Raw genomic sequence first — 13848 nt, forward strand, 5'->3', positions numbered from 1 at the left:
TGAAAATATGGGTAACAAATCCGAGACTATGGACTTTATCAGAGCTTGACCAAACAATTTAAGACGTTTGGATTAACGGTATCGAAATAAAGATAGATAGATAGATTTTTTACGAGGTTTGTACTTCCACCTCATGGTCTTTTGAGCCCTCTACTCACCACAGTACCTCATCCAGTCGGATTGAGCATACCTGCCTTTCTTCTGACTGCGGTTGGCAAAGATGTTTGTTAGTTTGATGCCAGTAAACCTTCCTTAGCCCCCTATCTTTTCACTCCTAAGCTTCTCCTTAACGGTGTGTTTTCCCACAGCAATTAATGGGTTCTATTAATGGCGAGGCAGTAGCCTCTCTCGCCAATGCGTCCGCTGCTTTGTTCCCTTTGTACCTCTGTGTCCTGGATGCGATTGTACGTTCCTAGTATATTCAGTTTCTCGATACACTCAAGGACCAGTGGGGACTTCATCTCACAGGCTGAAAGAGCCTTGAGTGTCGTCTGACTGTCACTCAGAATAGCAATTCGCTGCTTACGGAAATTTCTGCCATACTTTCGAGCCATCTGTGCACCAGTGCAGGGTACACTCCTGGAGTTTCCTTTCAAATTCAGGTCTACTCTAGTTTAACTTATCGTCCAGTTCAATTCTGAACTTCTCTTCGAATTTGATGACTTTAGTGATATCATCTCTGGATAGCTGGGTAAGTAGAAGTTTTTAGATGACGTCACTTTCCTCTCCCGAAGCCTTCCCTGGTAATATGCAACACGGTATACCTGGCTAATTCTAGATATCTGATATATAACTTCTACGATTGATTGTTTATTCCATGCCCGAACCAATAAAAGCCGTTATAAAGGGTGTTTTTTTTAGAGGTTAGGTTTTCAAGTTGGCACTACTTTTTTCGTAGATGGTCTCTTTGACAGCTGTCACTTGATTTATGATCAGTTTGGTTTGCCATTTCATAATGAATAGACTTACACCTGAACAACGTTTGCAAATCGTGCAAATTTATTACGAAAATAATGGTTCGGTTCGCGCGACGCATCACAAGAAAATTTTGTTCAGCGATGAAGCTCACTTTTGGTTGAATGGGTATGTCAATAAGCAAAATTGTCGCATTTGGAGTGAACATAATCCACAAGCCATTGCTGAGACGCCGTTACATCCTCAAAAAGTCACTGTTTGGTGTGCTCTATGGGCAGAGGGAATCATTGGTCCATATTTCTTTAAAAATGAAGCCGGCCATAATGTTACAGTCAATGGAGAGCGCTATAGAGCCATGATTAATGACTTTTTCGTGCCTGAATTGGACGATGTTGATGTGGACGACCTTTGGTTCCAACAAGACGGCGCTACATGCCATACAGCCAACGCAACAATCGATTTATTGAAGGAAACTTTTGGTGAGCGCATTATCTCGCGCCGAGGACCTGTGGCGTGGCGTCCAAGATCGTGCGATATAACACCGCTTCTTGTGGGGCTATGTGAAGTCGCTTGTCTACGCAGATAAGCCCGAGACGATTGACGTCTTGGAAGAGAATATTCGGCGCGTTATTGCTGACATACGGCCCCAATTGCTGCAAAAAGTGGTCGAAAATTGGGCCTCTCGGCTGGAATTTATTCGAGCCAACCGCGGTGGCCACTTGCCCGAAATCATTTTTAAAACATAATGGCAAACCCTTATCTTTATAATAAAGCTAAATTCTTGGCCATAACATTAAATTATATACGTTTTATTTCATCTTGAAAACCTAACCTCTAAAAAAAACACCCTATAAAAAGCGAAGGAGAAACTACAAGAAAAAAACTACAGAAAAAGAAAGAGATTTCTATTGTTTCGCATTTAGTTTTAAAAATATTTCCCATCCTCCACTAAATACTTGTTTATAAATAAATCGAAATAATAAATGTTTAAGGTGCCTTCCTTTTTTGTCCGGTACTGTATACTTAATACAATACAAATACTGTTGCAGTTCTAAATTTCGCACGTAATTCCCATACAAGTAGGCATACATACATACAGATGTCACCGCAACCTTGTTTATTTACCTGTTGACCACATTGCACTCTAAAACTCATCCTTCCCCCGAACCCTTCAAACAGCAACCCTTGACGAAGCCAACCCACGTAGTCATAGCAACCGACAATGGGCCACCTCGCATGTGCGCCCTCATTGCTATAGTGCCGGTCCAATTGTTTAGTCCATATTTATTACTTTATTTTGCCATTTATTTGGTTTGCCAGTACGGAATCCCCAGCAGCGGCGAGAAAATACGCAAACAAAAGGCAAAACAAATATCTGACACAAATAGCGTTAAAAAATATCAAAAGTATTTATAAAAATTCACTAAAACGAAGGAAACATATGTACTTACATATGTACATATTTTTGCTCGCTGGCCTTGTAACATATTACGAAATTTGTAAAGGAAGAAATTTTAAACGTCTGCTTATATTTTTATATTGATTTTTTACAAAGAAACATTTTGTACCAATTTCGCGATTTTTTAAACCCAAAAACATAAAAAACAAAAAAGATGTTACGCATACCAGGAATGCCATTTTTGCCTGGCACCACGTTCCGGGATGTAAGTGTCTATAAGAATTTACATATATGCATAAATATACATACATACATACATATGTACATATATTCCAGATGTCCCGCACGAAGTACCCGAAGCCCCAGAGCTTAATGAATTTCCAAGGCATCAGCATGCTAAACGATCGCCAAACGCCCGCCATGGTGGATGCGGGCGGCATGTGCATTGACATAAATTGCCCGCCCACGGCCACACCTTCATTCTATCCTCCACAGACTGGTCCTAAACTGCCGCCATGGATTGCCTACGACAAGAAAGTGCTCGGTTTCGACGCGTTTTTCAAGGAAACTTTGCATGAGGTTTACAATGCGCCTTATCAAGTACGAAAAGTAAAAATTATGTACTACCTCGAAGATGGCACCATGCAAATCACTGAACCGAAAATTGATAACTCTGGCATACCACAAGGTTGTTTAGTGCATCGTCAGCGTATACCGAAACCCCCACCATGCCAAAATGAATTCATCTCGATATTGGACTTGAATGTTGACACAACAATAGAAATATTCGATCGCAAATACCATATAACGAATTGTGATATTTTCACTCGCCAGTTCTTGAATCGTTCTGGTATAGCCGTACCTGATCCGGTCGATATGCCAGTGTATGAGAATATATTTGCATATTTGTCTATAAAGTTTTTTCGTCGGTAAAGGTTTATTTCATTTTCAGAGACCCCACGACTGAAATGCGGAAGCGGTCAGGGAAGAAGACCCACAATCAACCTCCAAAAAAGCATCCATTCGCGCAGTTTTTAGCATTCGATCGAAAAGTACTCAAGTTTCACGGTTATTGGGATGATCGTTCGGAGTTTGGCGATGTGCGAAAATTGGAAATATGTTATTACTTGGCCGACGATACAATGGACATAAAGGAAATTTTCCCACGTAATTCAGGCCGTGAAGGTCCATCACTTTTTCTCAAACGAGGCAAACTCCCAAGGGTAAGCATTAAGTAGGGGCTAAAATGTTACTAATTTATGTAGGTCCTCAAATGTATTAACGATGATTTTGTGCGGGGAAATTTACGCCAATGAATTATGGATAATCCCCAGTTGGAGTATCCCATTGAGTTTATTTTGAATACGATGCAAGCAACTCACAACTTCTAGCTTCGGTCATTCGCCCATTCCAGGGCGCGCTCAATTGTGTCCATTTTAAAATCCGCATTACTGGAATGTGCATAAGCTTTGCATGCAGTCTAGGACCAGTTGAAAAGTAAAATATCTAAAAACAGCAGATAATAAACTCCACAAGTGTTGATGGCTCCCGCAAAGACAACAACGACCATTCCCATGGCAGCCGGTTCTACGTTACCGGAATGATTCGAGTTTTTCCCGACCAAAGGCTGACGCCCCAGTAAACTAGCCCTGTCTAGTGTACCGTATCCCACTACAACGACCACTACAAAACTGGCACCACTTCATGCACAAAAAGACGACCTTGGTACACTCAAAAACGGAACACTTCTAGCATAAAATTATCGTCCTTCCACTTGTCCAAGACGTGGTGAGAACATTAATTGATGATATATGGGCGGAGCTGTTTTAATAAGGAAGTTAACAGGCCACATCACGTCAAGTCCTGGAAAATACTCTTAAGTAAAGAAGCCGATAATTGGATAAAGAAACAGAGTGATTGGGTCTGGTCGTGAACGAGGACAAAACGAAGTACCTCCTGTCATCAAACAAACACTCGACGTGCTCGCTTATCGGCACCCACGTCACTGTTGGCAGTTATGATTTCGAGTTTGTTAAAGACTTTGTTTATCTAGGAGCCAGCATTAACACCGATAACAATGTCAGCGTTGAAATCCAACGGAGAATCTCTCTTGCCAACAAGTGCTACTTTGAACTAAGTAGGCAACTGAGCAGTAAAGTTCTCTCTCGACGAGGAAAACTAACACTCTACAAGGCTCTCATCATGCCCGTCTTGGCGCAGAAGCTTGGACGATGACAACATCCGATGAGGCGTCATTTGGAGTGTTTGAGAGAAAGATTCTGTGGAAGATTTTTGAACCTTTGCACGTTGGTGACGGCGAATATCGCAGACGTTGGAACGATGAGCTGTATGAGTTTTACGACGAAATAGATAGGGTACAAACGCTCCGGCCCCGAGTATTCGATGCGATGGCAGCTGGTGGTAGCAGAGGAAGAGGAAAAACTCTTCTGCGTTAGAAAGATCAGGTGCAGGCAATTGAGAAGCAAAGCCCTTTCTCGATGAACAGAGGGCATTTGTTGTAGGGCGTGAAAGAACTATTCTGCACAGGCTCTAAAGTTCCATGGTAGCAGATAGTTTTGACAAACATGACACGAATACAAAGGCACGCGCAAACACAAACAAAGAAACGCACTCAGAAGGGCATCTCTGTACTTAGAATGATTAACAGTCGCAACTTCGTAGAGGAGAGGGCATCTGTCGGCTAGCTATTCCCATTCCCTGCCGTTGTTATACAAATTCGGTTTACCTTTATTACAGTTGTTTTCAAAGCATATTTCATTTATAGGAATTTAATGGACTTCCGCTACCAGGTCAAGAAACCCCTCAAACGCTTTTGAATGTCTTGGGCACAAGCATGCGAAATGTCCGCTACACCCTCGATCCCCTAAATATGGGCGAGAAGGAGGTACTCTACTATGCTGATCGCGATCTCCAAATTGGCACAGTTCTAAACGTTTATGGGCGTGCCGTTGTCCTCACCGATTGCGATGAGTATACCCAGGAGTATTACAGAAAACGAGTTTGTATCATATTTCCAGTATTTTCCGAAATATACACTTATATTCTTTCTGATTTAAGTATGGAATCGAGGACTTCACCCCTGCACCAATACCATTGCGTGGCGACGACTGTGCGCCGACTAAGCAAAAGGAACGAATATTGCCGCCTTACAATGGTTGGGGTTCATATGAGGACTCTGAGGGTAATTGCATATCAGTGGAGCCTAAGCCGCCACAGTCGGACTTCAAGAAATTCATCAAACTGGATCGTTATGTACTACGATTTGGCGCAAAATTGCTATCCACCATACGCGAGAACTGTGAACGCATATTCGTCATTTCCTATTACTTATCCGATGACACAATACAAATCTTTGAAATTGCCGAACGCAACTCTGGCTTCCTTGGGGGCGAGTTTATGAAGCGTACCAGAATACCACTGCCGGGGCAGGAAAAATTCACCTCAAAGCGTCCGCAATGCTATCAACCATATAATTTCTATATCGGTGCCACAATGAGTCTTAAAGATCACATATTCCACATTGTATCCGCCGATGAGTACACTCTCATATACATGGAACACCATCCGTATGAGGTGGGTAGTGCACAACTTTTGATACAGCTTTTTTCATATTTTACTTCTAGTACCCAATGGCTGATATTAAAACAATAATGGCGAAAATCCGTGAAGCGGCAAAGGCGGACTACAAATCCTTCCTGTGCCAGTGCTTGCCCGAGGGCGCCGAGTCGATTAAAGATGTTAAATTCATTGGATTTGATTCACTTAAGCGCGCACTCATTAATCTTTTGAACGACGACATCACCAACCACGAAATAATAACCGTTTGCCGTTACTTTTCGGCGGAAAAAGCGCCGCCCCAGTCGTGCAACCGGGAAACAGTGCGCGCTGCTGTTCATTTGGAGTTGAAGCGTTACCTATGGAATGCAATGGACGAACTGAAAGAGCATTTACACCACATCAACCCACTTAACAAGCCATTCCTATCCGAAACTAAATTACGCTCCACGATAAAGGGCTGTCGTTTGCCGTTCGTGCCAGAACTGGTGGATGATCTGCTGCTTGTTTTGAACCATAACGACTGCGGCGAGGTGGAGGTGTGCGACTTCCTAAACTTCATAGATATGGGTTGTGGCAAAGTGCCTGACATAGCCCCGATGAATATCAACTTCGAACTATGCCCCAAGATACCGTTCCTGCATAAGGGTCGTTTAGTGAATATCACCTGTTTCCTGCAGCATTTGGGGCTCGATGAGGAAACAAAGCCTAAGGAAGAGCCCGTTGTTTAACGTCGAAACTATGGGGACAGGAAAAAGGCATATCATAATTTATATAAGATTTAATTTTCTATCGCACTTACATTACCAAAAACCTCTTTTTAGAGTAAAATTACTTTGTAAATGAAAATAATAGCCCTGTATTAGAAACCTATCACTCCATATTGTGTTCACATATCAATAATGCGCTATTAAAAATTTTGCTAAATAATTTAGAAGCGTTAATATTTTTTTAAACACATTTTAAAGGATGCATAAATACATTTACATTATATCGAAAACCAAGCAATGCCCCTAACGCGTAAAACGTATGAAATACGAAATTTTCAGAATGACACTTTTTAAACTCTGGCCGCTGTAAGATCGTAAGAGTCATTGCTTGGCAGTTGATATGCGCAAGTTTCAAAGCATTTGGAATGTTAGAAAATAAGAATTTAAGTGATATAAAATACAATACTTGAGCATTGTTACTCCGCAGTAATAACGGTTGTAGAATTAAGTGTTACTTTTAACACACAGAATACAAAAATGCAATTTCACAGTAAAAAGAAGAATACTGCTTTTGTAACAATGCTCCTAAATATTAAATATATATATGTATATCTGAATGAAAGCAATTGCTCACTATATAGTCACATAGAGCGATTAGCTGCAATTCAGTTGCACAAATGCAGCTTTTACATATCTACAATTTTGATTCTGTTAACCAGTTGAACGTCTGTGGCTTGCGATCTGATGACGGACTTATCGCCACATTGATGATTGTTGGTTTGTCCGTAAGTTTTTGTGCATCTCTTAGAGCAGCCTGTAATTCCGGTATCTCCTTGCAGAAGTGGCCATTTAACCCGAACATTTTCATCATTTCTTCATAGCGCACCTGCACGCCCAACGCTGAGGGTGGTGTTCTGTAATCATAAACGTGCACATAAGGCGCATGCAATTTTAAAAAACTACTGCGTAGTTGACTCACACTTGTGACAAATCGCCAGAATTTCGAATGGCATCGAAAGTTTCCTGATCGAAACCACCATAGATACCATTGTTATTTACAATGACAATAGTAATAGGAAGCTTATAGCGCACCATTGTCTCTAACTCCATTCCAGAAAACCCAAAAGCGCTGTCACCTTCCACACATATTACACGTTTGCCAGGGAAACGATCGCGACAGTAAAGTGCTGCCGCAATAGCAAAGCCCGGTCCAACGCCCATGGTACCAAAAGTGCCAGCATCTAAGCGGTGACGTGGCAAAATATTAAAAAGCATTGAACGTCCAATATCCATGGTGTTGGCTCCCTCACTAACAATTATCGCATCGCGTGGTATTAATTCACGCAGATGGTGAAACACTGTGTAATAATTTAGTGGTGCGGCAGTATCCAATGCCATGCTGCGCACTTGTTCACGGTTACTCTTGCATTTGTTGGCGAGATCCACCCACCAAGGATTTTCGCTCTGAATTTCGAAATTCACTGCATTCATTTGTTCAAAAAGTTGCTCTGCAAATGGTTTAATGTCCGATTGTATGGCAATAGATGCTTGAACGGAGTTATGTAGCTCTTCAGGACAAATGTCGACCTTTTCAAATTTAAATAGTTAATTTATAAAGTAAATACCAAATTTCACAAAGCAAAATAGAGTTCGCACCTGAATAAATTTGGCATCAGCACTGTAACGTGGCGGTTTTCCAAAATGCAAAATCCAGTTCAGTCGTGCGCCCAGCAGTAAAACAACATCGGCTTGCTGCAATACCAAAGAACGTGCAGACGAGACACACTGTGGCGCAGCATCCGACACAACACCTTTGCCCATCGGCGTTGGCAGGAAAGGCAAGTTGGTGTTCTCAATAAAATGGCGCAATATATTCTCTGCGTGAGCGTAGGCGGCTCCTTTTCCGATTATAACTAATGGCCGTTTTGCAGAGCGCAACAAATTGGCAGCGCGTATAACATCGTCATGAGCCGGATATACTAAGGGTGGAGCAGAAAGTGGCAATGTCTTGTAGATCTTATCCTCCTGTACACGTGATTGTAGTATGTTTCCAGGGAAGTCAAGATAAGAAACGCCTGGTCGTCCGTACGTCGCATAACGTACAGCCTTCTCAACGTGAAGTGGAATGAGCGAAGCGGTAGGCGGACGTGCAGCATACTTGCAGTATGGACGTGAAATTTCAACTTGGGGATATTCTTGAAAACCGCCAATACCTTCGTGATCCTGGCTTGTAGAACCAGCGATCACCAGTAACGGCCAACAATTCACTTGCGCGTTTGCCATGCCCCCTGAAAAGAAATATAATAAAACGGATGGGATTTGTCTTTGCTTACAGATTCATTCTAACTCTAACATACCGGTAACATGGAGCAATCCCGGCCCCGAAACTACAAGGCACACGGCAGGTTTACCAGTTAAATAACCAATTGCTTGAGCGGCATAGCACGCCGACTGCTCGTTACGCATGCCAATATACTTGAGGCCAGCCGCTTGAAAAGCCATTGACAGCTCGATAACAGGTATTCCTATGATACCGAAAACATACTCCACACCCTGAAAAAAAAAATCGTAATATTATATATGTACATTTAAATAAGTGAAACTGTATTCTAATAAGCATAAATCCATGTGAGCAAATATTCAAAGGAATTGCTGGGCACGTCCACCCAATCGAATATTCGCCTAGGTATGCACCGATGTTAAAATCTCAATAGCTGTGATTAAAAGTTCTACAAAGATGCCATTAAATGCTCGCCATACAAAATCATAAATTTTCTCCAGGTATCGACAAAACACGTGGAAAACAACAACACAAAATATTTTGAGTTGGTATAGCCGGTTTGAGTTGAAAGCGCGCAACTGCATATATACGACCTGGTTAACATCAGTCCCTGACAAAAAAGTCAATTTGACCAACATCAAAAATCCAATGTAAGAGATAAAAAAAGGAAAGGTAAGAGAATTGTTTTATTTTTTACAGAAATCAAAAGAAAATACATTGAAAAATAAGTGCAAAATAACAACAAATATTATTTGTGCTTCACATGTTTTACACCAAATCAAGCGATACTTTTATCAAATTGACACAAGGGACTGGTGCGTGTTAAATGTTGTATAGTAAGAAACAGAGACTATTGTGTAACGACTGCTGGAAAGTACTTGGGAAATTCCAGCAAAACGTTAAACTGTTGAATGCACAAATAAAAGTTTGATGTGCAGATGTAAAGGTAACTACAATGAAAAGAAAAACTGCATTAAAAAGTGTGCTGTGGTCTCGTATTCAAGGTCACACACCCGTGAAGCCGCAAAGTATACGTTAAATGATGATGACATCCATGAAACCGAGGATATCAAGGACCTAGGCATCATTGTGGATAGCAAGCTATCTTTTAGTAAACACATAGATAAGATCACGCTTCAAGCCAATAAAGTTCTGGGTTTCATAACAAGGACCAGCAAAGATTTCACCAATCCGCACACGCTGATATCTCTCTTCAACACTCTCGTACGACCGATCCTGGAATACGGATCTGTCATATGGTCTCCATATACAGATTACCAGATCAAACGCATCGAGTCAGTCCAAAGGAAGTTCTGCAGGACTTTAGCACACCGGTATAAGCCTCAAGGCTGCACCTCAACTGATGACATCTACATTCATTACGGAATCGAGGAACTGCAAAGACGTCGACAGGTGACAGACTTAGTTTTCTTTTACAAAGTACTCAATGGCCTGATAGATGCTCCAGACGCAGCAGCCTGCTTTGAATTTGCGCCGGCTAACCTACATCTGAGGCGTCGTCGCCTATTAAAAACTGTCAAGTCAAGCAAAAATTACGTAATTGGTGGCCCACATAATCGTATTGCGAATCTAGTCAATACACTCAATAATGACGTGGAATTCTATGGCGGATCCATTGGTGCATTTGTTGCAGCTGTTAAACGGCACCTAACATAATTTGTTTGCTCAATTTATTAACATATTAGTCTTACTGTTATCTCAAACTAATAAATACCCCCTCTGTATTATTATATTATTATAAATTATTCCCTTTTTTGAATAAATTAAATCTATGTAGTATATTGCCGTTTGGCGTTTGTATAATTAAATAAATAAATAAATTAAAGGCTATATTATCATACGATGTAAAATCCTTATTGGTGTTCATGGAGAATTTCAATATATTAGCGGCACATAATCGTAGCCTGTTGTTATTATTTTCAGGCTACTGAAGGATGAACGGAAACGGAGACAGAATAACAAATCACTGGAACGGAACGGATTTATATCCGGCCAAGGACTGTCACTTCAGCGGCATTCCCCTAACAGTCATAGGGAATGTTTATGATAGAAGAGATCACTTTGTTAGGACAGTATTGACACGAAACAATGATAAAGCGTCAGACGCAGTGCTTGTTTCATAGGAGATGTTAGGTATTTATAATCTGAATATATTAAAATATGCATATGTACATATTTCCATGATAAATAAAAGGAAGTTGCTTGAAGTTAAAATCAAAGCCCAATTCGTATTGAATTTCAACAAAACGTATCAAGAATTTTGGGGTGTTTCATCGCACAGATTAATCTTTAATCTCTCCTCTTTATTATTAATCTAATCCGCCTAACCGAAAAGTAAGTACCTGCATATGTATGCAAAACTTTATATTCCAATTCGTGCCAAAGACCACCATAAACAAAAACTGTACAAGCGCACTTTGATCAACGATCTTTGTTGTTGATAAAGTACAAAGATAACCAGAGCCCAAAATAGTACGTATGAAGTTTTGTGCTTGTATGCCACCTGTAATATATCTCATATTCTCAAGCAAGAGTGCCCTTTTCCACTAATCTAAGGCATAACCCTTTTGGTAACATTCTCACCTGCTCTTTTAGGGACTCCGCGATAATTTGGACTGCTTCAATTTCCGACATTTCACTTTGAATATTTCTATTTTTACTTTACTATACAAAATTCGTAGTTACGCTAAATAAGTTTAGCTTGTATTTTCAGTTAATTGCACTTTATTTTATCTTATTAGCCAAAATGCCCTATAAGAAACAAATATATGGTTGAATCAGTTGAGCTGAATGTGACAGACAGAAAGAAATTGAACCAAATGCAAAAGCATTGCATCCAGCACTCAACAAACAACCGATAACAATCGATAGTACATAATCGTTACTCAGCGTTGCCAACGTTTTTAACACCGAAAGTATGGGCAGTTGGTAAAGTGAAAACTCAGTACAGAGAAAGCCTCTAAACTGTTTAAGATATACATATACATATATAATACCGGTGAATAGAAAAATTCAACGCGAAAATGTAAATTAATCCATTTCAAACATTTATGAAATACCAAATGCTTTATATCACTTATTATATTTAACAAAAACCATGAATTTCATCTAACACAAATATTTTCTAATTTGAATTTGAGAACGACAATTTTCGATCGACAGTCATGGCAATATAAAAGTTAACGCCACAAAAATTATTGTATGGTATATGGTGAAAAGAAAATTAGTTTAGTTTGATGCCAGTTTACTTTAATTAATTATGAAACAATTGTTCGCAAATTTCGTTTATTTAAATAATAGGAGCCAAATTAAATTGATGAGCACCTGAAAAACTGCGTATGTAACATTACTTCATAAAATCCATAGTTTTACGCGGATATACAGTAGAAACTCGATTACTGCACACTTTTTTTTTTTTTTGTTTTTTTGTCGGGACAAGTGCAGCACTCAGACATTAATTGAGTCCATTGCACTACACTTGGATTCCCTTTTAATTTTCTTTAAATCTACACGATCTCCGAAGAAATCTGAGTAGATGTTGTGGTGCCAAGGAGCCAAGGTGGTCGCTTCTTAACACATCAGTGCCAAAGACCTCAAACCTGATTCGAGCGAAGGCGGGGCAGACACACCGGAAGTGGTCCGCCGTCTCATCCTCCTATTCACAAGCTGGGCAGAGTACACTGTCTGAGATGCCCAACCTTTCCATGTGCTTTGCCCACAGAAAGTAGCCCGTCATCAGTCCAACCAGCCGTCTGCACCCCCCTCTGCTTAACACGTTCACGCCGGCGCGTACCACCGTTGGCTCGCACAAGATTGCTTCATGACGCTGCGTATACCAGCGGTGGCCCGCACAAGATTGCTTCATGGGACGGCGTGTACCACCAATGGTACTTTATTAGACGGTACCTATGAGATGAGAAGCCATAAACGACTACCCTTATGAAAAAATTTCGTTTTATATAACCTGCAATCGCTTCCGATAGAGCGAAAAGATGTAAACGTTGCCGTCTGTGGGTGAATACCATGAATAACAGCGCCGGCGGGAACGTGTTAATGACAGAAGGGTTTGCGACAGTCGATCGGACATGACAGGTAACATCAGTTTTGTCCATCTGCAGCCTCTCTCAGCCTGCCAAGCTTGCTTGTGGGTGGTAGTTACCCATTTGCTAACCGTGGCCGTGATGGCCGCAGAAGGGAGTGGCAAAACGGGCTCTGGGCCAAAGAAGTTGGCCTCAGAGCCCATCTTAGCTAAGGAGTCAGAGGTCTCGTTACCCGCGATACCCACGTGTCCCGGGACCCATGTTAGCATCAGGCTATTATGTCTACCGACATAGTTCAGCCTGGATTTACAGGACTTCACTACCCCTGATGTGGTTAAAGGGCTGTCTAAGGCCATAAGAGCAGCTTGGCTGTCGCTACAGACACATTTAGATCTGCCTTTCCATCGTTTTTCCACAACAAAGTTCATCGCTTCTTGAACTGCATACTACTCGATACGACACAGTTATTTTTTCATTGCGTACTCTGTACCGATTTAGATAATAGAGTAGGTGGAGAGGTCTACTCCGAAAAACTGGAGATAAAGCAATAATTCCGCCCATCCAATCACTGTAGTGTATTTCAAGCGGAAGTCACTGCTATTAAGGAAGGACTTACAGCGATAAATACGAGAGTATTATCCACAAATAAAGTCTTCATTTACTCAGACGGTCGCCGCTATAAAAGCGCTAGAATCCAAACGCACTCGTCAAAAACAGTCATAGAATGTTCTAATCTTCTGAATGACAGGTCTTAAAACTGAAAAGTAGACCTTTTGGATGCCAGGCCATAGGAATATAGCAGGAAACTGCAAAGCAGATGTACTTGCTCGAATTGGTACAACTCTAGATACAAAATTGGATATAACGTTCATACCTATGCCCATAGCCACTTGTAAATTACTGATA

General features: G+C 40.9%; 2 protein-coding genes and 1 long non-coding RNA gene across 3 annotated transcripts; 2 read left to right on the plus strand and 1 right to left on the minus strand.

Moving 5' to 3' along the window:
- Positions 1–2118: 2118 nt before the first annotated feature.
- On the plus strand, positions 2119–6834 carry LOC129244538 (EF-hand domain-containing family member C2). The gene is made up of 6 exons (XM_054882224.1): positions 2119–2579; positions 2651–3198; positions 3267–3537; positions 5100–5333; positions 5393–5908; positions 5959–6834. The coding sequence occupies exons 1-6, from the start codon at positions 2529–2531 to the stop codon at positions 6619–6621; spliced, it is 2283 nt and encodes a 760-aa protein (XP_054738199.1). The 5' UTR covers positions 2119–2528; the 3' UTR covers positions 6622–6834.
- On the minus strand, positions 6657–11719 carry LOC129244539 (2-hydroxyacyl-CoA lyase 1). Its single transcript, XM_054882226.1, has 5 exons — positions 11486–11719; positions 8958–9153; positions 8257–8888; positions 7580–8187; positions 6657–7514 (listed from the first exon to the last, which is right to left on the minus strand). The coding sequence occupies exons 1-5, from the start codon at positions 11534–11536 to the stop codon at positions 7295–7297; spliced, it is 1707 nt and encodes a 568-aa protein (XP_054738201.1). The 5' UTR covers positions 11537–11719; the 3' UTR covers positions 6657–7294.
- On the plus strand, positions 9353–10929 carry LOC129244540 (uncharacterized). The gene is made up of 3 exons (XR_008582370.1): positions 9353–9553; positions 9665–9827; positions 10826–10929. It is a non-coding gene; the product is annotated as an uncharacterized LOC129244540 (long non-coding RNA).
- Positions 11720–13848: the final 2129 nt, after the last annotated feature.

The sequence above is a fragment of the Anastrepha obliqua genome, chromosome 4 (genome assembly GCF_027943255.1).
Source record: "Anastrepha obliqua isolate idAnaObli1 chromosome 4, idAnaObli1_1.0, whole genome shotgun sequence".
Classification (NCBI taxonomy): Eukaryota; Metazoa; Arthropoda; class Insecta; order Diptera; family Tephritidae; genus Anastrepha; species Anastrepha obliqua.